This window comes from Daphnia pulex, chromosome 11 (genome assembly GCF_021134715.1).
Source record: "Daphnia pulex isolate KAP4 chromosome 11, ASM2113471v1".
Taxonomy (NCBI): domain Eukaryota; kingdom Metazoa; phylum Arthropoda; class Branchiopoda; order Diplostraca; family Daphniidae; genus Daphnia; species Daphnia pulex.
This window is the reverse complement of record NC_060027.1, coordinates 2,347,989-2,373,019: the sequence shown is the minus strand read 5'-3', so window position 1 is coordinate 2,373,019 and position 25,031 is coordinate 2,347,989. Positions and strand designations below refer to the sequence as shown.

At 39.6% G+C, this 25,031-nt stretch overlaps 1 protein-coding gene and 2 long non-coding RNA genes across 14 annotated transcripts; 1 reads left to right on the top strand and 2 right to left on the bottom strand.

Moving 5' to 3' along the window:
- The first annotated feature begins 1,782 nt into the window (after positions 1-1,782).
- Positions 1,783-5,385, top strand: LOC124207961. Of its 9 annotated transcripts, XR_006880215.1 has the most exons (8): positions 1,797-1,896; positions 1,972-2,142; positions 2,204-2,340; positions 2,737-2,870; positions 3,564-3,685; positions 3,815-4,051; positions 4,119-4,247; positions 4,351-5,385. XR_006880215.1 is itself a non-coding variant. In XM_046605611.1 (5 exons), exons 2-5 carry the CDS (start codon positions 2,326-2,328, stop codon positions 3,839-3,841), a joined length of 270 nt encoding a protein of 89 aa, XP_046461567.1. In that variant the 5' UTR covers positions 1,783-2,142; positions 2,204-2,325; the 3' UTR covers positions 3,842-3,943. The 9 variants fall into 9 exon arrangements, 4 of the variants coding, with proteins under 4 accessions (XP_046461567.1, XP_046461568.1, XP_046461566.1 ...); XM_046605611.1 differs by lacking the exons at positions 4,119-4,247; positions 4,351-5,385 and having other exon boundaries at positions 1,783-2,142; positions 2,783-2,870; positions 3,564-3,703; positions 3,815-3,943; XR_006880214.1 differs by lacking the exons at positions 1,797-1,896; positions 1,972-2,142; positions 2,204-2,340; positions 2,737-2,870 and adding an exon at positions 3,276-3,460 and having other exon boundaries at positions 3,564-3,703; positions 3,793-4,051.
- A 5,428-nt stretch (positions 5,386-10,813) lies between these two features.
- LOC124207958 lies at positions 10,814-15,400 on the bottom strand. 3 transcript variants are annotated; one of them, XR_006880209.1, is made up of 11 exons: positions 15,220-15,400; positions 14,833-14,963; positions 14,370-14,458; positions 14,196-14,287; positions 14,031-14,111; positions 13,908-13,953; positions 13,209-13,342; positions 12,394-12,515; positions 12,028-12,264; positions 11,832-11,960; positions 10,814-11,728 (listed from the first exon to the last, which is right to left on the bottom strand). It is a non-coding gene; the product is annotated as an uncharacterized LOC124207958 (long non-coding RNA). The 3 variants fall into 3 exon arrangements; XR_006880210.1 differs by lacking the exon at positions 13,908-13,953 and having other exon boundaries at positions 15,220-15,399; XR_006880208.1 differs by lacking the exons at positions 13,209-13,342; positions 13,908-13,953; positions 14,031-14,111; ... (2 more) ...; positions 14,833-14,963; positions 15,220-15,400 and adding an exon at positions 12,619-12,802.
- A 2,011-nt stretch (positions 15,401-17,411) lies between these two features.
- LOC124207959 lies at positions 17,412-23,864 on the bottom strand. 2 transcript variants are annotated; one of them, XR_006880212.1, is made up of 3 exons: positions 23,746-23,864; positions 18,125-18,331; positions 17,412-18,052 (listed from the first exon to the last, which is right to left on the bottom strand). It is a non-coding gene; the product is annotated as an uncharacterized LOC124207959 (long non-coding RNA). The 2 variants fall into 2 exon arrangements; XR_006880211.1 differs by lacking the exon at positions 23,746-23,864 and having other exon boundaries at positions 18,125-18,605.
- Positions 23,865-25,031: the final 1,167 nt, after the last annotated feature.

Sequence of the window (25,031 nt, the reverse complement as noted above, 5' to 3'; positions counted from 1 at the left end):
ACTCAAACGTCCAGTGACAGCAATACCATATGTGAACTGCCAGACACAATGTTTGCCTAAAAAAAGAAGAATCCCAATCTCCAGTCAACATGCAGATTGGGATGTATTACAGTCCAATATCGGCAACAAAATATCAATGTTGAAGAAAATTCAATGTGAACATCAATGTTGGTATATAAAGAAGGGAGGAATCATCGAAACACAACCCAGTTTTTGCTTCCATGTTCACAGTTCAATGAACAAAAAGTTCAGACTGACAACTTCAAATCTTTATATTCAACATCTTCTACAGCCAATCTCTTACAATATAAACAACAATATGATTGAATAAGACTTTGGCAACATGTGATTGATTAAGTAAAAATTTAGATATTTTAATGAACTTCTTCATTTCTCTTTTCAGATTTGAAGTCTTTGTGTTGTGACCGATATAGTGTGGTTCACTGGAAATATTTGTTGAAAAAACTGACTTCTGCGAAGAAATAGGCTTGGTGATGAAACTCTGACACTGCTCATGCGATCTAATGGACTGTTGCTGAAGTAATAGAATTAAAGAATTTGAAAAGACCCTTTTATCACCAGCTCTTCCTTCGAAGGCAGGTGACTCCCGCGTTATAGTTCACAAATAAGCATCAGGTGCATACAATTCAACTTTCTTTCTCTTCCTTTATCATTAGAAAAGGCTAATTCCTTGTATTTAGGCAACAACAATTTCTATCTGGAACTCGACGAACGACGAAGTTGCTAGAGAGATTAACCTTGTGTCTTTTGTTTTCTTTCTTCGCCAGGTGCAGTGATCTGCACATAAAAAAAAGTAAATTATTTTAGTGGAGTCCTCGTTAATTCAGCGTCCGCAAATTTATATTCAAGGTAAATAGTGTTATTCTAGCTTTATACTTTTCAACTTAGTGGCAAATATTAGTGGCAGTTGATTGTGAAAAATACCGATTTTTCCTAAATGAATTGCCACTCTGCAATAACGACTGTTGTGTCTGGCGTCCATTAGTTTCTTCAATCCTTTAAAAGTCAGATTTATTCCTGTTGAATTGAAATTATTATGCCCCCAGTTCAAGGGGTATAATATTTTGAGGTTTTCTCAGCCAAACAGAATGGATCGGTAATTTCCAGCAAATCAGCGTACAGTTGTGTTCTTCAGTGAGAGTGTATCGTGGAAATGTAAAATCACGCTTGTTGCTAAAATTATTATTTTATAAACTCAGTTGTTTCACAAAAATGCCACAACATTCTATAACATATTTCATGGAGATCATAGACGCTTGGTCAATTTACGGGAGGAAGTTGGTTTCCTCTCTTGTCTTCTTTGGATTTTTTTGAACCGCGCGCCTCGAAGTTTCTTTTATTATACTCGTTATATGATGGCTCGACACTTTACTCGCTAGATAGCTTCACGTTTTCCTCCCGAAACGCCTTCACATCGCATTTTGTTCTGATCTTATTCAATCTCAAATCGATGCGCTTTTTGAATTGTTTTATCTTTTCATCAGTAGTGAAATTTTGGATTGGAACTTCTTGTGTCTTTTATGGAACTCGCGGAAACACGTTGAGCCCTAATTAGATTAGATCATCGAAAGAAATCTAGCCAGCCGTGCGATAAGCGTATTCGTTAAATAAATTCGTGTAAATAAAGCTTTCTCGTTTCTTTTTTCTTTTCTTTTCGGTGTCGTAATTTTTAGGTTACTTTGCGAGAAAATGCAAATTACCAAATGAACAGCACTGATCAGTGCTGTTCATTTGGTAATTTTAGTCGACTTAGTCGACTAAGTGGCATTACTACAAAAGGTTGCTTTACGACAAAATTCTTATTAAACGGTGAGCACCCACCGACGCTACTACACCGTTATACCGTAATCAGTTCTCCGAAAGATTTGCGTTGTGGTAATAGTGCTAGATATTTAAACTCCCAGTATTTGTACAAGATTCTTGTATTTATATTTTTCACCATTTGACTAGTTAAACCTACTTTAAGGCATTGTCAATATGGGCTTGAAAGTAAATCAGCGTTGTTGCGGTTGCTCCCTACACACTGGCACCAAAGTTAGCTCCAAAACCGGAGAGAGATTCGTGTCTATAACATTCTTTCTGTGATTTCAAATATCAAATTTAACTTCATATCTAATAAAGGTTCAGCTTGACCTATTTTTCTTATTTTTATGTTATTCTAACTTATTTCTTCAAATTCTAGATGCATACTGTCAGTCATTCCAACTAAATGACTGTAGCGCACAGTCAATTTCCATCCATTAGATCCTCATGCTGTCAAAAGCCTAAAACTCATGTTTGAAGCCCACACATAGAGGAATACAGATGTATCAAGATAAGGTATTTTCATAAAACATAGGTATTCTTGCTTATGAACCATAGGATCATTTCTGAATCTTGCAATTTTGGTGGTGTACCCTGTAACAGCATGTTTGTTGTTTTGGCTGTTTTTACTTTGGATTAGAAGGCAACCCAGCTAAGAGTTAGTTAGAGATTTATTTCTTATAGGTAAATTTGTGTAAATTTGTAAATACTAACGTAGATAATTTCCTTGTCCCATTGCTGCTTAGAGTTTCAGTCACAGCAAGAGTGTGTAGTGAATAACCTGTAATGTGTAGGTACATGTACCAGATCTGTACATGAAAACATGTATGAACATGAGTACAGACACATAATAGGAAACAATTTTATTTTTAAAACCCATATAGCCGATAATCATTTTATTCTTTCCAACAGATGTACAAACACGAATGTTGTGAATTTCGTTTTGGGGTCAATGGAGTTGGCGCAGGTTGCCGTTACTGGCCTTTTGCGATGTCCTGATATCAGTTTGGAAGAAGAGCTCTGGGGAATCGTCACTCATACTCGAGGTAACCTTGCAGTCAACATATGTGAGGAATTTTAGATTCGTTACATTATTTGCATGTCTTCGTTGTGTTTTTTGCATGCAAGTCAACCTGCAGACAGGTCGACCAGTTTGTCCAGACAGGATGTCCTTCTCGCTTGAAGGTCACGAGAAACATTACGTAAAACTGGCATGCGGAGGTGTAGAAGGTTGGGTGAGAATGACACGTGTTTCATCATTATCAAGCAGGTACAATAGCTGCAAGGTTAAGCTATTTGGTTTTCATTTTGATATTGGTTTTTGTAGACCCATCCCCAGCAACTTCATCCTGCAGAAGGAAAGGCCAGTTTGCATTTCAAGCGAAGGTCATGGAGATCATTATGTAGAACGTGTCAGTGGTGTAGAGGTTGGGTGAGAACGGGAAGTTTTGCATCATTATCAAAAAGGTAAAATAACCGGAAGGCTTAAGAGGAGGGGTGAGAAAAAGTCGTATAAAAGGAGAGAGAAAAGTCGATAGGGATCAGTCGAGCGAGAACCTCCGACACGGTAAGAGCTGCATTTCACTATTTGCCATTCAGCTGCATTCTTCATCGTATTATCAGTTCTCAATCATGGGTAAATTTTCTGTTGTTCTATGGAGTTATGTTCAATTTTTTTTTTCTCTTTGTTAATATGCTAGTTATTTTTGCATATTATTTTTAAAATATTTATTGTCTAGTCGTATGTAAGGGCAAAGAAAAGGCGAAAGAAATCAGAGTGAATATCTCCGATATACAAGAGCTAAAGTGCACCATGTGTCACCAACTGCATTCTTCGTCGCGCTACCAGTTTCAATCATGGGTGAATATTCTGTTTTTTGTATGGAAAATTTATATTCTATTTTTATTTCAATTTGCTATTAGCCAGTTATTGTTGAATAATAATGTTTGAATTTATTAATTGTCTAGTAAACTGTGCTATCGTTCATAGCTGGGTCGACCACTGGTGTACCGATGACTCTTGGGTGTGGCGGATACCAAAGCACTACACTGCCGCATTACTACACAACATACAACACAACCAGTTGCTACACCAATGCCTTAAATACTACATCACCAAGGAACCAGAGTGTTACACAACTACAAATGCCGCGCCAGCTTATTACACCGAGGCTCCCTAACACAACACCACCAAGGCATCGGAGTACTACACCACTACATATCATGGGTAAATATTTTGTTACGTGGAGTTTTAATATGCCAACTACTAAATACACAAATTATTTATTTTCTAGTCGTATGAAAGGAGAGAAAAGGTGAAAGAATTCAGCAGCCGAGTGAGCATCTCCGTTACGGTATAGGAACTGCCGTGCACTATTTGTCAACAAGTTCATTCTTCGTCGCATTCCAAGTTTTAAATAAAGGTAAACAAAAATTTCCATAGAGTGTGAATCAACTCTTCCCTTTTTCTATTTGTTATTATACCAGTACCATAATTGAAAATGTTAAAATTTATTAATTGTCTAGTAAACTATGGCGTCGTGTTGCTGTTGGGTGTTGTATCGTTGATGGTTGGTTCGGCCATGGTGTACCGATATCTCCAAAGTATGGGGTGTACCAACAACAACATACGCAAAAACCGGTTACTACACTGAGACCTGCAAGTGCCACACCACCGAGGATAACTTGTTACCCCACCGAAGCGCCCAAGTTCTGCACTACAACCTACGTCGCCCCAGCTTACACCACGAAGGCAGCGGAGTACTACACCACGAAGGCAGCGGAGTACTACACCACGAAGGCAGCGGAGTACTACACCACGAAGGCAGCGGAGTACTACACCACGAAGGCAGCGGAGTACTACACCACGAAGGCAGCGGAGTACTACACCACGAAGGCAGCGGAGTACTACACCACGAAGGCAGCGGAGTACTACACCACGAAGGCAGCGGAGTACTACACCACGAAGGCAGCGGAGTACTACACCACGAAGGCAGCGGAGTACTTACTACACCACGAAGGCAGCGGAGTACTTACTACACCACGAAGGCAGCGGATTACTACACCACGAAGGCAGCGGAGTACTACACCACGAAGGCAGCGGAGTACTACACCACGAAGGCAGCGGAGTACTACACCACGAAGGCAGCGGAGTACTACACCACGAAGGCAGCGGAGTACTACACCACGAAGTCACCGTCACGATACACCATGGCTCCAGTTTACTTCACTACAACCCACGCTGCTCCAGAGTACTGCACTGATGTTCCAAAGTACTACACCACCAAAGTCATCCGAGTATTACATCACTACTTTCGTTAGTACCAAATCCTACACCGAAGCTCCCAAAGCACTTCTTTGCCCCGAGTTACTACACCACTAACGCAGCCGAATAACACCCCAAACTACGATTCCGCAATTTTCTGCAAGGAAATTCCTTATTATTAGAGCCGAAATTTCTACTCGGGGTTATTTATATGTATCGGTTATTTTCATGGTAATTGGTCGCTGGGAATCAATTGTTGATCTTAAATGAGAAAATAAAAGTTTTAATACGGGTAACTCTTTTGTAAGACTTTGTTAGTAACTTCAAGCCTGTTAACATTGCTACAGGTGTCTTTTGGTGTTGGATTTCTTCAAGGCCAGTATGCTGAGTTGTAAATTATTTTATGTTAGACTACTGCCTTAGTTACTCTCATTGTTGTTATGGTTTGACGATGACTTTAAGGGCGAAATAAGAAAGAAACTTGTAACCGTTGATTTTTTCAAATCTTATTAGTAGTTGGCAAGTGACTGACCTTTGTATAAATGAAAAACTTTGAAGTTGATAAAAATATATTGATACAATTCCTAAACAAAACTTGGTATTAATTTAGAAACAATGAACAAAAGACTTAAAAAAAGAATTGTGTTATATTGTCCCACCTCCACCCACAATTCCACCACATTTTACAGTCACATACATACATACAGATATACATACACTAAGTTAACCCATTGGCTGCCACGCCATACAACCCGTAGGTTGCTCTCTACTACTCTACGCGCCACGTCAGAAGGATCCATGACCAAGTGGGACTTGCCATTGCTGACAAGTCCGTGCTGAAAAGGGGGAACTATGGTGCATTGCCTGAAACAGGCGCCTTGCGGCAAATTTTGGGCTTGGCGACTCTCCGACCCCGCGGCTTGTAAACCACGAGACCGAAAAGCGCGGCCCGTGCTAAGGAGCTAGGGGAGAACAAAGGCGTGGCAGCCAACGGGTTAACTAACACTAACACAAACGAAATAATACCAACAATACTATGATCCACGTTGATGACGAGTCTCGGAATTCCATCTTCTCGACGTCTCCTCTGCATTACCTGAATAAAGACAAAACAAATTTTATTTAGTGACATGCCAATAAAAGTTACATAATACAGATAGAAACAATAATCAGGTTTTTAAGCTCAAACATTTAAAGATTCAATTTTTTTAACTTAAAATCAAGCTCGCAATATTGAGAATTGTAAACAGAACAAAGCTCACTTGCTAGTCTTGAAAAAAAATTCCGGAAGTATACCGGAAGTAACCACAGCGTCTCAACCATTGAGCTGTCGTCATATTAAACCACATATTCGTGATCTCCATGAAATTTGGGGTCGAATAGGTGTGATTTAAACGAAATCCAAAATTTGGGCAAAATCGAGAATTTTCCTGAACTATAGTTCAGGAAAATTTTCGAAACCGGAAGTACGAAAACGTAAAAAAGATAACATGAACTTTACCACAAATTCGACGAGGATCACGAATATGTGGTTCTTTTGCTCCTCGAATGAATATTTACTGAACTACTGACTGAAATGAGCAAACCGGAAGTAGAAAAAAAAAGCAAAATATCGAGAATTTAACAAGTGAGCTTTGTTGCTGGCATAGTAATCGTCAGTTATCACTAAATATTTCAAAATAATAACTGCCGATAAATGTTAAAAGACATGTGCAAAGTTTCTGAAACTGACTGTTTTGACAGCTGTAAATTTTCAAAAAGCCATCTAGCGTTCGAAAAAAGAAACGTCCAAGTAAAACTTCGTTGGAGCGTAATAAAGGCCTGATTTTGGAAACTATTACACAGACAGAGTCTAACGCAACTAGACTATTAATAGATAACCTACGAAAATAAGTCAATTGTTGGGTACCTGGGCATAATCCCGTGGTGAGTGACTCCAGGTGTGTAACAGCGGACGGAAGCGATCACTGAAGGTATCCAGAATCTCGCCAAGTCGCCAATGAAGTAAAACAAATTGTGTTTAGAAGTTAGATGAGCGAAGATAAGGATGGAGAAGAACGTTGATGGAAGTCCCTCTTTCGTCATGGACAAAGGTCAGCATGGGCACAAGAATCTCCGTGCCAGGACCACACGATTCCATAAAGAAACTGCGTGCTCTGTAAAATAAAATGTTTCACATTAATGAAAATATAACAAAGAATAAAGCATATCAATCTTTACCTTTTCTAAGTAGCACAATGAAATGTTCATGATGAAAATACCGTAAAAATGGAATTCTCAGCAACCAACAGCATTACTCCACGTGTTGAGATAAATTTCCTGATTCTCAAGAAAGTGTCATGAAGTATTGCAGTAGCATGGTGATAGGTGGTTCACTCTTCATGTCACTGAAACTCTAAGTGGAAATGGGACAAGGAAATTCTCTATGTTATTTACAAATTTACACAAATTTACCTATGAGAAATAACTCTGTACTTATCTCTTAGCTGGGTTGCCTTCTAAACAAAAGTAAAAACAGCCATAACAACAAACATGCTGTTGCAAGGTACGCCACCAAAATTGCGAGATTCAGAAAAGATCCTATGGTTCAAGATTACCTATGTTATACATGAAAATCTGAATTTTAATGGTCTGGTAGCAGTAATGGAGAAATACCTGAACTCGGCAGATTTGTATTCCACTATATGCGAGTTTCAAACATCAGTTTTAGGCTTTTGGCTGCATGAGGATCTAATGGATGGAAATTGACTGAGCGCTAAGTCAACTTGTTGGAATGACTGACAGTATGCATCTAAAATTTGAAGAAAAAAAATGATACAGTATAAAAATAAGGAAACTAGGTAAAGATAAACCTACATATGAAATATGATACAAAGTTCAATTTGGTAATTGAAATCACAGGAATAAAAGTATAAATTTGCAACAATTTGTTTCGTTCATTTCGCCTCGTTTCACCATGAAAGAACAACAACATGGGCGACACCAGCGACATCTGGTAATGAGTTTTGAAGAGTTCCGTTTTGAGTTGGCAACTTGATTCAAAACTTATTACCAGATGTCGCTAGTGTCGCCCTTGTTGTTCTTTCATGGTGAAACGAGGCGAAATGAGCGAAACAAATTATATTCCTATGATTTCACATACCAAATTGAACTTCGTAACTTATGTAGGTTTATATTTACCTAGTTTCCTTATTTTTATACTGTATCATTTTATTTCTTCCAATTTTAGATGCATACTGTCAGTCATTCCAACAAGTTGACTTAGCGCTCAGTCAATTTCCATCCATTAGATCCTCATGCAGCCAAAAGCCTAAAACTGATGTTTGAAACTCGCATATAGTGGAATACAAATCTGCCGAGTTCAGGTATTTCTCCATTACTGCTACCAGACCATTAAAATTCAGATTTTCATGTATAACATAGGTAATCTTGAACCATAGGATCTTTTCTGAATCTCGCAATTTTGGTGGCGTACCTTGCAACAGCATGTTTGTTGTTATGGCTGTTTTTACTTTTGTTTAGAAGGCAACCCAGCTAAGAGATAAGTACAGAGTTATTTCTCATAGGTAAATTTGTGTAAATTTGTAAATAACATAGAGAATTTCCTTGTCCCATTTCCACTTAGAGTTTCAGTGACATGAAGAGTGAACCACCTATCACCATGCTACTGCAATACTTCATGACACTTTCTTGAGAATCAGGAAATTTATCTCAACACGTGGAGTAATGCTGTTGGTTGCTGAGAATTCCATTTTTACGGTATTTTCATCATGAACATTTCATTGTGCTACTTAGAAAAGGTAAAGATTGATATGCTTTATTCTTTGTTATATTTTCATTAATGTGAAACATTTTATTTTACAGAGCACGCAGTTTCTTTATGGAATCGTGTGGTCCTGGCACGGAGATTCTTGTGCCCATGCTGACCTTTGTCCATGACGAAAGAGGGACTTCCATCAACGTTCTTCTCCATCCTTATCTTCGCTCATCTAACTTCTAAACACAATTTGTTTTACTTCATTGGCGACTTGGCGAGATTCTGGATACCTTCAGTGATCGCTTCCGTCCGCTGTTACACACCTGGAGTCACTCACCACGGGATTATGCCCAGGTACCCAACAATTGACTTATTTTCGTAGGTTATCTATTAATAGTCTAGTTGCGTTAGACTCTGTCTGTGTAATAGTTTCCAAAATCAGGCCTTTATTACGCTCCAACGAAGTTTTACTTGGACGTTTCTTTTTTCGAACGCTAGATGGCTTTTTGAAAATTTACAGCTGTCAAAACAGTCAGTTTCAGAAACTTTGCACATGTCTTTTAACATTTATCGGCAGTTATTATTTTGAAATATTTAGTGATAACTGACGATTACTATGCCAGCAACAAAGCTCACTTGTTAAATTCTCGATATTTTGCTTTTTTTTTCTACTTCCGGTTTGCTCATTTCAGTCAGTAGTTCAGTAAATATTCATTCGAGGAGCAAAAGAACCACATATTCGTGATCCTCGTCGAATTTGTGGTAAAGTTCATGTTATCTTTTTTACGTTTTCGTACTTCCGGTTTCGAAAATTTTCCTGAACTATAGTTCAGGAAAATTCTCGATTTTGCCCAAATTTTGGATTTCGTTTAAATCACACCTATTCGACCCCAAATTTCATGGAGATCACGAATATGTGGTTTAATATGACGACAGCTCAATGGTTGAGACGCTGTGGTTACTTCCGGTATACTTCCGGAATTTTTTTTCAAGACTAGCAAGTGAGCTTTGTTCTGTTTACAATTCTCAATATTGCGAGCTTGATTTTAAGTTAAAAAAATTGAATCTTTAAATGTTTGAGCTTAAAAACCTGATTATTGTTTCTATCTGTATTATGTAACTTTTATTGGCATGTCACTAAATAAAATTTGTTTTGTCTTTATTCAGGTAATGCAGAGGAGACGTCGAGAAGATGGAATTCCGAGACTCGTCATCAACGTGGATCATAGTATTGTTGGTATTATTTCGTTTGTGTTAGTGTTAGTTAACCCGTTGGCTGCCACGCCTTTGTTCTCCCCTAGCTCCTTAGCACGGGCCGCGCTTTTCGGTCTCGTGGTTTACAAGCCGCGGGGTCGGAGAGTCGCCAAGCCCAAAATTTGCCGCAAGGCGCCTGTTTCAGGCAATGCACCATAGTTCCCCCTTTTCAGCACGGACTTGTCAGCAATGGCAAGTCCCACTTGGTCATGGATCCTTCTGACGTGGCGCGTAGAGTAGTAGAGAGCAACCTACGGGTTGTATGGCGTGGCAGCCAATGGGTTAACTTAGTGTATGTATATCTGTATGTATGTATGTGACTGTAAAATGTGGTGGAATTGTGGGTGGAGGTGGGACAATATAACACAATTCTTTTTTTAAGTCTTTTGTTCATTGTTTCTAAATTAATACCAAGTTTTGTTTAGGAATTGTATCAATATATTTTTATCAACTTCAAAGTTTTTCATTTATACAAAGGTCAGTCACTTGCCAACTACTAATAAGATTTGAAAAAATCAACGGTTACAAGTTTCTTTCTTATTTCGCCCTTAAAGTCATCGTCAAACCATAACAACAATGAGAGTAACTAAGGCAGTAGTCTAACATAAAATAATTTACAACTCAGCATACTGGCCTTGAAGAAATCCAACACCAAAAGACACCTGTAGCAATGTTAACAGGCTTGAAGTTACTAACAAAGTCTTACAAAAGAGTTACCCGTATTAAAACTTTTATTTTCTCATTTAAGATCAACAATTGATTCCCAGCGACCAATTACCATGAAAATAACCGATACATATAAATAACCCCGAGTAGAAATTTCGGCTCTAATAATAAGGAATTTCCTTGCAGAAAATTGCGGAATCGTAGTTTGGGGTGTTATTCGGCTGCGTTAGTGGTGTAGTAACTCGGGGCAAAGAAGTGCTTTGGGAGCTTCGGTGTAGGATTTGGTACTAACGAAAGTAGTGATGTAATACTCGGATGACTTTGGTGGTGTAGTACTTTGGAACATCAGTGCAGTACTCTGGAGCAGCGTGGGTTGTAGTGAAGTAAACTGGAGCCATGGTGTATCGTGACGGTGACTTCGTGGTGTAGTACTCCGCTGCCTTCGTGGTGTAGTACTCCGCTGCCTTCGTGGTGTAGTACTCCGCTGCCTTCGTGGTGTAGTACTCCGCTGCCTTCGTGGTGTAGTACTCCGCTGCCTTCGTGGTGTAGTACTCCGCTGCCTTCGTGGTGTAGTAAGTACTCCGCTACCTTCGTGGTGTAGTAAGTACTCCGCTGCCTTCGTGGTGTAGTACTCCGCTGCCTTCGTGGTGTAGTACTCCGCTGCCTTCGTGGTGTAGTACTCCGCTGCCTTCGTGGTGTAGTACTCCGCTGCCTTCGTGGTGTAGTACTCCGCTGCCTTCGTGGTGTAAGCTGGGGCGACGTAGGTTGTAGTGCAGAACTTGGGCGCTTCGGTGGGGTAACAAGTTATCCTCGGTGGTGTGGCACTTGCAGGTCTCAGTGTAGTAACCGGTTTTTGCGTATGTTGTTGTTGGTACACCCCATACTTTGGAGATATCGGTACACCATGGCCGAACCAACCATCAACGATACAACACCCAACAGCAACACGACGCCATAGTTTACTAGACAATTAATAAATTTTAACATTTTCAATTATGGTACTGGTATAATAACAAATAGAAAAAGGGAAGAGTTGATTCACACTCTATGGAAATTTTTGTTTACCTTTATTTAAAACTTGGAATGCGACGAAGAATGAACTTGTTGACAAATAGTGCACGGCAGTTCCTATACCGTAACGGAGATGCTCACTCGGCTGCTGAATTCTTTCACCTTTTCTCTCCTTTCATACGACTAGAAAATAAATAATTTGTGTATTTAGTAGTTGGCATATTAAAACTCCACGTAACAAAATATTTACCCATGATATGTAGTGGTGTAGTACTCCGATGCCTTGGTGGTGTTGTGTTAGGGAGCCTCGGTGTAATAAGCTGGCGCGGCATTTGTAGTTGTGTAACACTCTGGTTCCTTGGTGATGTAGTATTTAAGGCATTGGTGTAGCAACTGGTTGTGTTGTATGTTGTGTAGTAATGCGGCAGTGTAGTGCTTTGGTATCCGCCACACCCAAGAGTCATCGGTACACCAGTGGTCGACCCAGCTATGAACGATAGCACAGTTTACTAGACAATTAATAAATTCAAACATTATTATTCAACAATAACTGGCTAATAGCAAATTGAAATAAAAATAGAATATAAATTTTCCATACAAAAAACAGAATATTCACCCATGATTGAAACTGGTAGCGCGACGAAGAATGCAGTTGGTGACACATGGTGCACTTTAGCTCTTGTATATCGGAGATATTCACTCTGATTTCTTTCGCCTTTTCTTTGCCCTTACATACGACTAGACAATAAATATTTTAAAAATAATATGCAAAAATAACTAGCATATTAACAAAGAGAAAAAAAAAATTGAACATAACTCCATAGAACAACAGAAAATTTACCCATGATTGAGAACTGATAATACGATGAAGAATGCAGCTGAATGGCAAATAGTGAAATGCAGCTCTTACCGTGTCGGAGGTTCTCGCTCGACTGATCCCTATCGACTTTTCTCTCTCCTTTTATACGACTTTTTCTCACCCCTCCTCTTAAGCCTTCCGGTTATTTTACCTTTTTGATAATGATGCAAAACTTCCCGTTCTCACCCAACCTCTACACCACTGACACGTTCTACATAATGATCTCCATGACCTTCGCTTGAAATGCAAACTGGCCTTTCCTTCTGCAGGATGAAGTTGCTGGGGATGGGTCTACAAAAACCAATATCAAAATGAAAACCAAATAGCTTAACCTTGCAGCTATTGTACCTGCTTGATAATGATGAAACACGTGTCATTCTCACCCAACCTTCTACACCTCCGCATGCCAGTTTTACGTAATGTTTCTCGTGACCTTCAAGCGAGAAGGACATCCTGTCTGGACAAACTGGTCGACCTGTCTGCAGGTTGACTTGCATGCAAAAAACACAACGAAGACATGCAAATAATGTAACGAATCTAAAATTCCTCACATATGTTGACTGCAAGGTTACCTCGAGTATGAGTGACGATTCCCCAGAGCTCTTCTTCCAAACTGATATCAGGACATCGCAAAAGGCCAGTAACGGCAACCTGCGCCAACTCCATTGACCCCAAAACGAAATTCACAACATTCGTGTTTGTACATCTGTTGGAAAGAATAAAATGATTATCGGCTATATGGGTTTTAAAAATAAAATTGTTTCCTATTATGTGTCTGTACTCATGTTCATACATGTTTTCATGTACAGATCTGGTACATGTACCTACACATTACAGGTTATTCACTACACACTCTTGCTGTGACTGAAACTCTAAGCAGCAATGGGACAAGGAAATTATCTACGTTAGTATTTACAAATTTACACAAATTTACCTATAAGAAATAAATCTCTAACTAACTCTTAGCTGGGTTGCCTTCTAATCCAAAGTAAAAACAGCCAAAACAACAAACATGCTGTTACAGGGTACACCACCAAAATTGCAAGATTCAGAAATGATCCTATGGTTCATAAGCTCAATTAAAAAACAATAAGAATTTTGAAGGAAAATTGTTAACCCAAGTTAAAAAATGTGCCCACATGACCCCCCTCCCAAACAATGGAAAATCTACTCTAGTCACACACATTATAGGAAAATAAAAATGTTTGAACTTTGAATGTAGTAAAAATGGGATACTTTAATGTCGAAGATATTCTTAAAGGAATACGTACCGGGTGCTAATATTTGCAACAGTTGGAACACGTTCACATTGCAATTCTTTCGCGTTCGTTTTACATTAAGAGAAAAAGAATCAAACAAACGAACTACTACATTAACGTTTGCGTTTCTAGTACCTTATTTTCAACAGGTGAAACAACGGCCACTGGGAATCACCATCCGCAGACGATCGGGTGGACAACCAGGACAAATGGAATCTATCTCGGTTGCAATAGCAATTAATAATATCTCTAATCCAAATAGCAATTATGAAAAGCCATTTGTATTGAAAAGAAGAGAACCTGTTTATTTTTTTGGTCAAATCCTGTTCCAATGGATTCCAGAAAACAATTGAACTATCGTCGTCTATTCGTCTATCGTCGTCACTGGAAGACTAAAAACAGAAGTAAAATTATTAATCATTTATAATTGATCTTTAATTCTTCTGCGACGAATACTGCTTTGAATTTTGTTACCAAGCGAGAAAAAAGTTCTCCGGAGATGTTCTCAAGTCAAGTCAATCGCGATTTCCTGGTTGAATACCCAGCCAAACTACGATTGGTTGCTTCAATTCAATCAGCACAAAATATGAGCAAAATTTAAATCTTGTACATTAATTTCTCTGGAAAATAATTTGTAGCGTAAAAATAGTGGCATTCAAAATTACTAAAATGTGCAAGAATCTAAGCTAGCATTGCACAAGTTTTACTGAATTTCTAAATTATTTTAAATTAATGATTTCACTTTTTTAACAAAATTGGATGAAATAGAGTGCAGGTAGAACCAATTGCTTTTACTACTTCATGTGAGTCAATTCTGACGACTTCTCACAAGTGACCAGTGACCATAGGTTCCCATTACCCGTAAAGTCTGCCAGCATAGAAAAATAACTTTTTTCCAACCCCAAAAGATAATCCCTACTTTTTAACATTTTCTTACCTAGTCAGGACATGTTCTTTTCTTCCTCGTCAGTGTGAGTGGTCACAGATAATATCCTGCACATTGAACAGAAACACACACTTTGAACATAATCTGACTAGCTCCATATATTATGATGTGATGTAGTAAACCTATGGACAAAATAAAGGATTAAATGCATAATCCCACACAAAGAAAACACGTTTGGGAAATATTAAAATACAGATGACAAAATTATTAAACAGATTTGACAACAAATCAAATTTCCATGAATATGAAAGGAATCGAAGAAGATGGTACACCTACAAGAGAATAAACTGAACTTGGTTCAGGAAATGAAGAAAAACAAAGACATCACCATAAGTCCATGACATCACAATCCATCTGAAGGGAACTAAAATGTCTTACCCAAGCACACCATACCAATGGGTAGAACGATCGAGAAGCAAAAGCAATCTTTTACAAAAAAAGACTTATTTACAAATGTTCACTACAATCGCTACAATCAAATAATTCATTGAATAAAAAATTTGAAACTTCGCAACATTATGCAGAAGACAACCCGCAACCTCACCATCTGTGGCGCCTGACAACTTTAGCACTGCAGACGAACTTCCGTGAGAAGCGGTGTTGCCTTTTATACAAGTGACGTCTGGGAGTTTTTAGTTGTTTGATTTCTCACTAGATGGCTTAAATGTTTACAAAATAACAAACACTGCAGGTAGCTGATATTAACTCATATTAGTAATAAAATCAAGTAAATGCAATTTGTTTTGCAAGGATGCCTTTATTTAAAAAATCATAATAAAATCAGGCTTTTACAAAGCTACAGAGCAAATTTTCCCCAGCGTTAAGACTTTCAGATCTGTTGAGATTGACGGTTATAGACTCCACCGATGGAATGCGATCATTTCGTTGCGAAAGGGGGATAATAACGGGGGGGAGGGGATCTCTATTGCGTGTATTGCTCCAATCGCATATAACGATGAGTTGTGGACGGGCCATTACGATTTCGAAAACAATGACGCGCCCGACTACCTCCTCACGTGTGTGTATTATCTTTCCCTGTGGATTTCGTGTGTCATGGACATGTATATAACGTAACGTACGTGTCCGCGATATATTGTTGCGGTCGCCATTACCATTTCGACACTCGGTTCCTGTCCCCGGCGCTCGTAAAATGGAAAGTTTGGCCGCCATTCTACCACCAACAATAAGTAGATAAAAATCATAAAATAGACAACAACAACAAAAAAAGAAGCTCAGCGCAAAAATCTCGAGAGTTGATTTTCAACCGCGTGAAAGGCTACCCCCCCCCCTCCCGTTCCGGGAGCTTATTGGAAAAAAAACAGAAAAACTTTCGCCGACGTTCATTTATCCCGGAGCGCGTCATTCCTGGAGGAAGAGCTATGATATACCCAACGTCGTCATCAAGTGTGTAAACTCATTTTCGTTAGCTCGGCGGCGGTTATTTCGAAATCGAATTTAGTTCCGGGCGAATAGAGTTGGGAAAATGAAACAGCTCGGCGCGTTTGTTTTTTATTTTTCACCTGATTTGATTGAATTAGCCGTACATTTTTATTTATTCCTACCTCATTTGGTTATTCCTACCTCATTTGGTTTTCAATTTTGAACCGCCATGGGGAGTTGGAACAACTATTCATAGATGGCAGTGCTGTCTAAAACCAACCGCTTGATTCAAAAATTATTTTCCAACGTTACCTGTGATTATTTTAATTGCTCTTTTCCCATCCGAAAAAACAATAATTAAGTTCACTTTGATTTCAGTCACATCTGAAAAATAACGACAGGAACGGCCATTGTTGCAGAGCGAAAATGAGATGGCCCAGTCGCCATCGAATCCATCATTCATCACGTGCGGTTAGTATTTCTCATTATCGCGTGCTCGCCATTCGTCGCCATCCTTATTGTCCGCTATAACAAACGGCTGAGAAAAGTGTGTCGTTAAATAATATGCCAACGTAAGTCTACTAAATCCGACATTTCAGAAAGTCTATTTCCTATTTCTCAGCTTCAATTTTAATTATTTTCAAACAACTCTTATTCATTTCCAGGTGAAACCCGAAAAGTGCGCGCGCATTTCAAAAGGTTCAAAATACGCTGATGCTGCGCTTCTATTGGAATTTGAGTCTTAAAGGAAACCCAAAAGAAAATCAAAATGTCTAATGGTAGTAAACTGAATATCTCCTCGGCGTGTTCTGCTGCTGCTGGCCTTATTTATTTAAAACAAATGTACACAAGCACGTGTGTGTGTGTGTGTGCGTTTGCCCGGTGCGCCTGGCTTCAATGTCCCCTTTGGGCCATCATGTAGGTTAATGATATATTGACTTAAAGCATACACTAAAGGAAAAAAGAAAAGACACGAGACGGACGACTCTGGAATGTCACAAAATCAACACTGGACCGTGACTCTCCCATCTCTTTTCCTTCGTTTCGTTCCGTGTACACGGGCGGGTATACTCTGGGCCGTCTAAAGCTCGCAAGTCCTGAAATCGCGCGTTCTCTACACACGGATGGATTGATGATATAAATTCATCCAGTTGACATTTCAAAAGAGAAAAGAAAAACGGAAAAAAAAAAACAGCGAACGCCTACACACACACGAGCCCGTTTTGTCCGATGAGCCGTAACGGGTCCGTCCGTCCGTTTTGTGTGTGTGTGTGTGGGAACTATATTATTAAAGTTATATGGGAGAACTGAAAGAAGAAGCTAAGAAGAAGAAAAAATAACATAAAGAATCTCATAGACATCCGATTCGTGTCGGGTTGTGTGCGTATGTCCTCCCGGCCCGCTCTCGGCGGCGGCAGCCGCACCGGAATCACGATCACTTTTGGTCAAGAGTTTTTCTTCCGTGCTGCAGCAGTTGCAGCCGTCCAATTTCTCACATCCTCTCCTTCTCTCTCTCTCTCCGAGTTGTGTGTGAGAGAGAGCTGCGCTTGAAACCGCCAAGTTGAAGTAACTGGACGATGAGCCAGGAGCGTGATTCCCAGTTACGTAAACGAAGAAAAAAAGGGACACGGAAGATGGAGGACGGACGCGAGAACTTATGGCCTCCCTCCCTAACACAACTGGCCGCCATTTCCGGATGGAATGGATATGTAAGAGAATGACCGAAGAAAATGTACAAGAGGACGGCGGTATACATCCCACAATTTCTTATCACGAAAAGAAGAGAGGCCTACATGGAGGATTGTGTGCCGCCCAGAGGCAGTTTCTCAACCTGTAAAAAGAAGAAGAAGAAAAAAATTCTCAATTGTTTTCGACAAAAAAAAGGAAAATGGATGGGATATACATAGACGACAACGTTGTTGTTGTTGTTGCTGCGGATGTACCGTCTCGGTCCTGTGCTGGCGGTTGCTGCAGCCCGTCATGTTCCTTTTTTTCTTGGCTGATGATGATGGGGCGTGCCTCACGCTTCTCCCCGCTCATTACCAGGTGTTATTTTCCTTCCTTCCTTTATAGAGTTCCTCCTCGGGCGGCTCAAGTGTGTGTTTTTAGCCTAGACGGGAAAAAAGAAGTTGATGAATCATTCATTCATTCTTCTTCCTTATGATACGAAATCGAACAAAAATCCAATCGAATAACATCAGCTAAAAATTCGAATGGTGAAATTGGATGTGAAAATGTACACAAGATCCGCCGGAATCAGGTCTTTTCTTCATTCGGGGTTGGCCGCAAAGAAACTAATCTAAAAGATGTGATACGATAGTAACATAATAAGAATTACTCTATAGTATACATGCGTCCGATGGCCACCACTATATAGTCATACCACCCGCCGCTTCACCACCACCACCACCACACCGCCGGTGCACATCATCTAGAAGAAGAAGAAGCCGCCCTTTTTTCTTCTGAAACTGCGGTTTCCTCGATGTTCCCGTTTGCTGAGTCCGCACGCGCACACGTTTCGTTTTTGCTGGGGCTCATCACAACGGATATACACAGCACTCTTCTCACATGAAAATTTCCGCCTCCGGAATCATTATTATATCTTTTTTTCAAAAAGAAAAAGAAAAACACGGTACATACTTGGGAACCGAACACACACAAATCCAGGATGAAGTCCGTCCGGTCATCTGTTTTTTTTCTTATTTTTTAAGGCCGGACGTCTTTACGTTTTTCCGTGCAACGGGTCAGGTGATTGAACTCACCTGTACACACACAGTGCGCCATGTAATAATATTCTTCTTCTTTTTGGTTTGTGTCGTTACTTTTTTCGCCTTTTTTTACGGAGTTTTGCGGCCAAGTTTTTCTTTTTTCTCTGTCGAGTCGCTGCTGGCGCTCCGTGTCCGGCAGTGACCTCTTCCTTCTTCTTCTTCTTCTTCTTCTTCCAAGTCATCAAAGTTTCTTTTTCTATTTCCTATTATTTTTCACAGCCCCCAGAAGTTGAAGAATCCGTTGCGGATATCCTCCAAAAAGGACAAGAAACAAAAGAGAAGAAAGAAGAAGAAGAAGAAGCCATTTTCTTGTATTTCTTTCGGCTGATGGCCGTGTGTGAACTTTTGGCTCACACACAAGAGATCCGGCCAGCCCTAGTCATTTTCTCTCTGGCAAAGAAGACGCACAAATGTCTTACCCCCACTCTTCTTCTATAATATCCCATCTGAATCGAATAGATGATGATATGCACAAGACAACATTCGATGAATATAACATCCCCTCTCTCTTATAGAAACTATCCGGCTATCAAATTTTTTGAAAAAAGAAAAGAGAAGAGAGCGGAAGTCGAAGCTCTTTTGTTGCGTTTGCGACCAATCTCTCCCCCCTTATCGTCAGAGAGAAGAAGCCGTGCAACACGCAAGAGAGAAATAGAAGAAGAAAGAATTATATAGCATCACAGCACACAGCAACGAGATTTTACAAGAAAGATTCTTCTTCTTCTTCTATTTCTTTTTTCCCTTCTCTCAGACGCTCCTGGCGCAGGATATGTGTAATGATCTCAAAGAGGAGATGACCTTTTTCTTACTCGGTAGATGGTTTTGCTGGCAGAGGTGGCTGCTGCAGCAACAACAACACGGTCCTGACCTTTCCACTTCATCCCGACGCCGAGAAGAAGAAGAAGAGGATGCGCTCATGAGAGAATGGCGCGCTGCTCATCTCTTCTCTTCTCTCTGTGTAAAATATAAAAGAAGAGCGAAGCGCAGCGTCAAAGGTCGTCGGCAGAGTTCAAGGTGGGCTTTCTGCCGTGTGCCCCATCACACAACCAGTAACAAGAAGAAGAAGAAGAGAAAAGATCATCAGCAACTGAAATAAAATGGTTGAACCTTGGCCAGAGAAGAAGAAGAAGGTAGAAAACAGCGCAGTTTTGATGTCGACTGTGAGCGTAGATACCCGAAATAATATGCGCCGATCATCAGAGGTACAGACGAGAGCATTATCTATTGTAGAGTCCCGAATCTTTTTGTCCAAACGGATAATATTTGTTATATAGCTTGTCTAGTCTCTTGGCAGGTTTCTTTTTAACATCTATTCCATTTTTACCTCTGTCGCAATACGTAGGTACGTGTATACACACATCAGTATGGCTTCCATCTTCTTCTTCTTCTTCTTCTTTTTGATCTTGTTAGAAGATCCCTCACCCCGACCCCCCTCGTGTCTTTCAAAGAAAAACTCTTTTGCATTTTTTAAAAAACAACTTCTTTTCTTATTTCATTTCCCCCGTTTGTTGTGTGTACCTTGCCCAGAATTTTACGTTGAAACTGTAGTCCTTTTTACATAGACATCTCGTACGCGAAGGTTTTCTTCTTCTTCTTCTTCTTCCTACTATTATTCTCTCTTCTTATTCGAGACCGTACAAGAGTGTTGCACATGAGCGTGAAACTCGATCCTTGGTCGTGATTTCTTTTCCTTCTTTCCTTTCCCCCGTGTGTGCTGTGTGCTCTTGTTGTTATTGTAGACGGTGTAACGGATCTGTCACGTGAGACCAGAGCGGAACCAAGACGATATCCCTTCCCCTCCTAACCAAACGTCTTCCATCAAAGAAAAGGGTCGGCCATCTTAGTTGTTTCTCTCTCTGTATCGAATCAAAATTGTTTGGTAGATGATCGATATTGAATTTAGATAATACTAGATAGTACGACATCTTTTGGGTGGGGCGAATTCAGGATCGGACTCGGTCACCTCTGGACAATGTGTCCAGTTTGTGCTGGGCGAATAAGAAAAAGAAATCAAAAGACAAAAAAAACGGAAATGTTTGACGAGTTGGCGAAATAATTGAGCGTCGAAATAGACGATCGATAGGCGGGGGGCGTGATCCAACTGGCCCGGGTCGTCTTGACGACCGCTGGATCGATCCGCTCTATTGGGTTGCAGCACACGACTGGCAACCAAAACGAAAAAAAAAAATGGCGCACGCGTTCGTCTATAATAACCACTCGACAATAAAAATAAATAAAAGCATCCGCTCCATCCGCTATATCCATCCACTCTGCAGCCGCCCGAAAAAAAAGTCGCCGGATGAAAAACAACACAAAAAGATGACGCAAAAAGACGACAAGGGGTGTGGTTATATTATCTACATTACGTATAAAATGACCATATAAAGAAAAAATGCAGATAGCAAAATCTTCTTTCTGGTTATTACTACACTCCCCCCCCCCCCAAAAAAAAAAGCAGGTGATGTGTAAAGAAATATAAAGGGCCAAGATTTTTCGTTTTTCTAAAACTGGAGAGACATTTTTTATTTATTGACACCATTGTGTGTAAGCTGCTCCACACACACACACACATGGATGTGTGTGTGTAGACGTAATAACCCGGCGAGAAAAAGAGAGGAGATGATACCGACGCAATATATGTAGCGTCCGGAAGCCGGGGGCCAAACAGCATCCGGCATGGCGACCGCAAAAAAAAGGAAAAGAAGAAAGAAGAAAGAAAAGAACCTTGGAATAAATACAAGAGAAATAAAGAGACCAAAAACATTATTTTTTTAGTCTTCCAGTTGTTTCAACAAAAATCCTCCACTCTCATCTGATGATGGAAAAAGAATCAGAAATAAAATAAAACCTTCATTTCCCAATCTAGAAAAGATCACACACAGAGAGAACAGTTGGTCACATCGATGCCCAAAAATAGTCGAGACAATTTCACGGGATATCGATTCCAGTTGGAAAAGAAGTTGTCGTTTAACTCTTACAGTCAAAAAGGGATGGCGTGAACAAACAAACGAACCAGAATCGACTAACGAAGACTATATAACATCTCACCCACCATCACAAAAAAGGGCAAACCTTCTTCTTCTTCTAAGTTTTGGATCGAGGGGGGAATATCAATCTATAAACGTAGACACAAATGCCCCCCCACCAATTTGAGACGAACGAGACCACCTGGATGTTTTATTTTTTCTATCTATCCAGCTCTCCTTGTGCGATGCAACAGGAGCCAACCTGCCAGCCAGCCTCCCTTGATCAACGATTCAGTCCTTGTATATTTCCCAAACGACTCAAAAATCTTTCCAGAATCTCAGAGAGGAAAATAAAAACAAAAAAGGGAAATTTGAAAAAGACAAAAAACTGGTCAGGAAAACAAATGACAAAATCTTTTTAAAGAAGAATATCTGGAAGAAAACAGGTTTGACTTGTTGGGACGTCTCTATAGACTCTCTGCCCAGCCAAAAAAAAAGATGATGATGACGAGAGAATATATACATCCAAGTTTTCTCTTTGTTACATGTTTTTTTTCTCTGTCTGTCTGTGTGTTTCGCTCAGGTGATTCGGTTGATGCGAGTTGTGTTATTAGTTTTTTCTTTCTTTAGGAGGGGGGAAAAAATAGGAGGGAGGCTGCTGCGGCTCCTTGAACACACAGACAACGCATCCGGCCGGAATATATATATATAACAACCTTGACATTTTGTTTCTTTCTTTCCTTCTACAACTGAGAAGAAAAGAAAGAAAAAGAGAGAGATATAATTATGAATCGTTTTTCTCTCTTTTGGCTGCTGCTGCTGCTGGATGGATGGAAGAACACAAGGGAGAGAGTGGGTGGGTATTCCCATTCTCTTTTTTCTCCCCCCACCACCTCACCTGGTTGGTGGTTTTCCGGTGGCGGATGAGACAAACAGAAGAAGAAGAAGAGACAAGCGCTGACTTGGAAGAAGAAGGAGAGTCTTAGGAGAGAGGATGTAATCATCTGAGCAGAAGAAGAAGAAGAAAAACCGGGAGCACCTGGCTCTTCTTCTTCTGGTGCTGGAGCTCTTCTCTCATTATATCATTGTCATTAACTTCTTTCCCTTTTTCGTTTTCCTCACTCCCCCCTTTTTTCTTTCTTTTTATCTTTCTTTCTCTATACCATAAGAGAAAGACTATGGCCGGCAAACCTTTGGCTTATATATAAATACAAACTACCTGAGCTCTTTTTTTATTTTTATTTTCTTCTGGGGAAATGTTTCAGAAGAAATGAGCCCGGGTGATGACGTCCCTGTCAAATGTCGCCCACTGGCCCAGAAAAAAATAAAAAGGTGAAAAACTGTATAGAGGCCAGCGAGAACGTATAGACACACAATGATGCCAGTGACCAATTAGACATTTGGCAGCACCCCGGTTGCGGGAGGGGAAAACGGAAACAAAAACGGAATTCCATCATTCGGTTGTTTTCAAAACAATAAATCAAACAATTTCAAAATAAAGGAATTCCCAGTCCTACAAGTATTGGGAAAACTTGTAACGTAGTTACTGGGTGTTTGAGTTGTTTCATCAACGAGAACCACCAAGTGACTAGCTCACAATGGATGATGTTGGACAAGAAAATTATGAGATGACTTCATCATTTTCTTCGAAGTATTATTCTAATTCAGCCATGGTGGCCTCAGCCTGGCCTTTGACAAGTTAAAAAAGCTATGCCTGTGTCTGCCTCTACTAGAATTGTACACTACGAAATAATTCACGCTCAGGTTTATGAAATGAAAGACAAACATACTTGCCAAAATAGTAGAACGTCGGTTGTGAAGTGCAAAACTATCCCTTGTAGGTTATTATCTCTAATTTCTAGTATTAACTGGCAATCTCAAAAGTTAAACAAGGAAAAGACGTTCACGACTTCACGTGTCATTTGGCTAAATTGTAGTCTGCAATCTGGGATGGGCCTAATTTATATTTGCCAAATTGCGAAAATGAATCGAAAATTGATTTTTTTGTAATTAAAAAAATTTTATATTGAATTTGTCTTTAAAAAAACCAAATGTTCAATAAAAATGACTGGGTAACAAAAAAATTGAATAAAACTAGATTATCGGCAAAACTAATTGTAATGCTAATTATATTCTCGTCTGAAATGACAATTTTTCAAAAATATGAGCAAGAAAGTCAAGAATTGCTCGAGTTGTTGAAGGGATTCTGTGTTGTAAGGACTCTCGTCGTTGATGGCCGGCGTGGTGGACGTTGATAAATAAGAGCGGCGGCGTTGATAGTATCCGAAAAGATGTGAGCTCTCAACAATCTCTCATCTTCTTTTTCTCCGAGAGTTTCTTTTATATAAAAGAGAAACAAAAAATTCTTTTTTCGAAACACATCTAAAAAAAAAAAAGTCGGAAAAATTTTCAGAATAATAATAATAATGGTAACAACCGGTTCGGTTGCCATGGAGACCCCCCAAGAGATAAAGAGGAAGAAGATATTATATAAATCCTCCGCTTCCAAAAAACACAGCTCTCAGCAGCAGCTTATATTTATTTCATTCCAAATAAAAGGGGGGTGAAATGTTATATTACACCGCTCTGATTCTAAAAAAATTATTCTATAATTAGATGGGCGGAGATGGCAGCAAGATATACAATAACATTTTGTTGGGCTATTTCAACATACACGCCATTCTCTTTTATATAATATCCTTTAAGAAAATGATTTCCATCGAGTGTGGATGCTGCGACGAATGCTCGATGAGGGACACATCAAAGTCTTTGTCCATTCCAACATGGTCAACTCCTTTTAAAAAAAAAAATTCTATTTAAATTGGTGGGGGGGAATAACAAACAAAAAATTCAAACCTGTTTTGGTTGTTGGCTGCTGCTGATGGCTGCTGGTGGCTGCGCTATCTTGTCACTCGTCTATTCTTCTTCTTCTTTCTACTTCTTTCGGCTGCTGCTATGCTCAACGAATGCCGAACTAATGAAGACGCCATTGGAATCTTCTTCTTCTTCTTTTCAAAAATCATTTCTTTTGTTTTTTAATTCAATCCCATTCCTTTATTATACAACCGGGCGATTA

Excerpts from the sequence above, each read along its gene's own strand:
- LOC124207961 (XM_046605609.1), top strand. The coding sequence starts at position 2,648 with ATGTATGAACATGAGTACAGACACATAATAGGAAACAATTTTATTTTT. Across the intron at positions 2,871-3,563 it reads AATCGTCACTCATACTCGAG|TCGTATGTAAGGGCAAAGAA; the intron begins GTAACCTTGCAG and ends TTTATTGTCTAG. Across the intron at positions 3,704-3,814 it reads GGGTGAATATTCTGTTTTTT|CTGGGTCGACCACTGGTGTA; the intron begins GTATGGAAAATT and ends TATCGTTCATAG.